Source organism: Aplysia californica, unplaced genomic scaffold (assembly GCF_000002075.1).
Source record: "Aplysia californica isolate F4 #8 unplaced genomic scaffold, AplCal3.0 scaffold00360, whole genome shotgun sequence".
Lineage (NCBI taxonomy): Eukaryota > Metazoa > Mollusca > Gastropoda > Aplysiida > Aplysiidae > Aplysia > Aplysia californica.
The window spans coordinates 295429-297947 of NW_004797630.1; the positions used below are offsets into that span (position 1 = coordinate 295429).

The following is a 2519-nucleotide window of genomic DNA, read 5'->3' on the forward strand; positions in this document are numbered from 1 at the left end:
ACACTCTCTCTCTCTCTCTCTCTCTCTCTCTCTCTCTCTCTCTCTCTCTCTCTCTCTGTGTCTCTCTCTCTGTTTCTCTCTCTGTCTCTCTCTCTCTCTCTCTCTCTCTCTCTCTCTCTCTCTCTCTCTCTCCCTCTCTCTTTCTCTCTGTGTCTCTCTGTCTGTCTGTCTATCTCTCTCTCTTTTTCTCTCTCTCTCTCCCTCCCTCTCTCCCTCTCTCTCTGCCTCTCTCTGCCTCTCTCTGCCCCTCTCTCTTTCTCTCTCTCCCTCTCTCCCTCTCTCTCTCTCTCCTTTCCTCTCTCGTCTCTACCCTTCGATTCCTTGGCGGGTGCTCTGGTAATCCGGATAATATGTTAATGCACCTCTTTGGCAAATAATATGATATGAACGGCTGAGGCCAATAGGTTAGAACCACTAGGACAAACGGGTTAGCGTCACTCCAACAATGGGAGTGCACCCACTCCGGCAGACGGGTCAGGAAAGAGAGTTGACAGTCTGAAGTCGGATAATGTTTTACTGAGAATTATCTGGTTATCCATATATTATTATTTCATCCGGATTTTGCCCACCTCTAGTAGGGAGATATGTGGGCACGGCCCCGCCTGGCCTGTCATTGGGACAGACACTCGCCACTGACCACAGCCACCCTCTCTCTCTCTCTCTCTCTCTCTCTCTCTCTCTCTCTCTCTCTCTCTCTCTCTCTCTCTCTCTCTCTCTCTCTCTCTCTCTCTCTCTCTCTCTCACACACACACACAGAGAGAGAGAGAGAGAGAGAGAGAGAGAGAGAGAGAGAGAGAGAGAGAGAGAGAGAGAGAGAAAGGGGGATGAGTGAATAGTATGAGTAAGGGCAACGTTTGTACATGTATAATATATATCACTGCTATTGTATTCTATAACCGAACGGGACTGCCAATTGTCATATCGTTGAGTTTTCAGAAAACCATCTGGAATTCGACCCCGTTGATTAATCAATAAAAATCAATAACAGAGTTAAAAATCCATTAAGTAGGTTCTGTTTTTACCTCCGTTACGAAAACTCTTTTGCAAAATAATCAAATCGCAAACACTGTGGGAGCGAGACAATGGGCTATTGCTGCCACGAGTGATGAATAGTCATTTGTAGTAAAGATGGGGTAATATTATTTTGTTGTGCCTTCGGAAAGCAGTCAGTTGTCAGTCTTCCCCCGCCCCACATCACCTTCCCAGATTTTCTCTGTCTATCTCTCTCTCTCTCTCTCTCTCTCTCTCTCTCTCTCTCTCTCTCTCTCTCTCTCTCTCTCTCTCTCTCTCTCTCTCTCTCTCTCTCTCACACACACACACACACACACACACACACACACACACTCACCACCCAGGGTTTGTCCAGGAAGTTGTACTCCGCCGTCAAAGAGTTCACACTGGGTATGGCGCCGTACTTGAAGCCCAACAACAGATTCCTCCAGTCCTCATGAGCGTCCCTGACGTGTTGTCGTATCAACACAAAGTCTGGCTTGAACGACCTGGGGACACAGTGAAGATAACAATAATGATGATAATAATAATAATGACAATAATGTAATGATAACAATGACAGCAATAATAATAATAATAATAATAATAATAATAATAATAATAATAATAATAATAATAATAATAATAATAAGAAGAATATTAACTACTACTACTACTACTACTACTACTACTACTACTACTACTACTACTACTACTACTACTACTACTACTACTACTACTACTAACACTACTACTGCTGCTGCTGCTACTACTACTACTACTACTACTACTACTACTACTACTACTACTACTACTACTACTACTACTACTACTACTACTACTACTACTACTACTACTAACACTACTACTACTACTATTACTACTACTACTACTACTACTACTACTACTACTACTACTACTACTACTACTACTACTACTACTACTACTAATAATAATAATAATAATAATAATAATAATAATAATAGTAATAATAATAATAATAAAACTATAAGAGTAACCATGCAATCACCTGGTATGCGTGTAGACCTTCTCTTTCGGCTGTCTGTTCTGAACGAAACTTGTCTTGTCGTGCTTCCCAAAACGCTTCATCATTCGAATGTTCCGGCGCCCGACCGATGGCAATCCCGTCCATACTGCTCAAGAGACCTGTTGTACCCCAGATCTGAATAAAATATAACAAAATTCGTTGAGGGACCAGTAAAGAACTTTCGTTTCCCCTAGATATGAATAACATAAATTTATATAATATCGACTCGTACTAGTATTGAACAAAAATTTTGTTCAAATCTGGTACGAATCGATATCAATTGCTTGCTGTTGCTGAAATGTGTGGCTTTCATCAAGGTTAATTAAACGCTATAAAGGTTTATAGTGTATACTATAATGATAATACAAAGCAAATTTCAGTTTTTTTACGGTAATGTTACAACTGTTGGTCGATGCTGAGCACTGCTCTGTTTTGAGATGGTTTTAGACATCATCACTAACTGTTTGCTTGTTGTCCATTC

General features: G+C 41.0%; 1 protein-coding gene across 1 annotated transcript in view; it reads right to left on the bottom strand.

Annotated features, from left to right (window-relative positions):
- Positions 1-2519, bottom strand: part of LOC101859953 — a 7798-nt gene that overhangs the window by 2243 nt on the left and 3036 nt on the right. The window contains exon 3 of the mRNA XM_005103142.3: positions 2021-2173. Coding sequence (XP_005103199.1) covers positions 2021-2173 — 153 coding nt within the window. The remainder of the gene's footprint in view (positions 1-2020; positions 2174-2519) is intronic.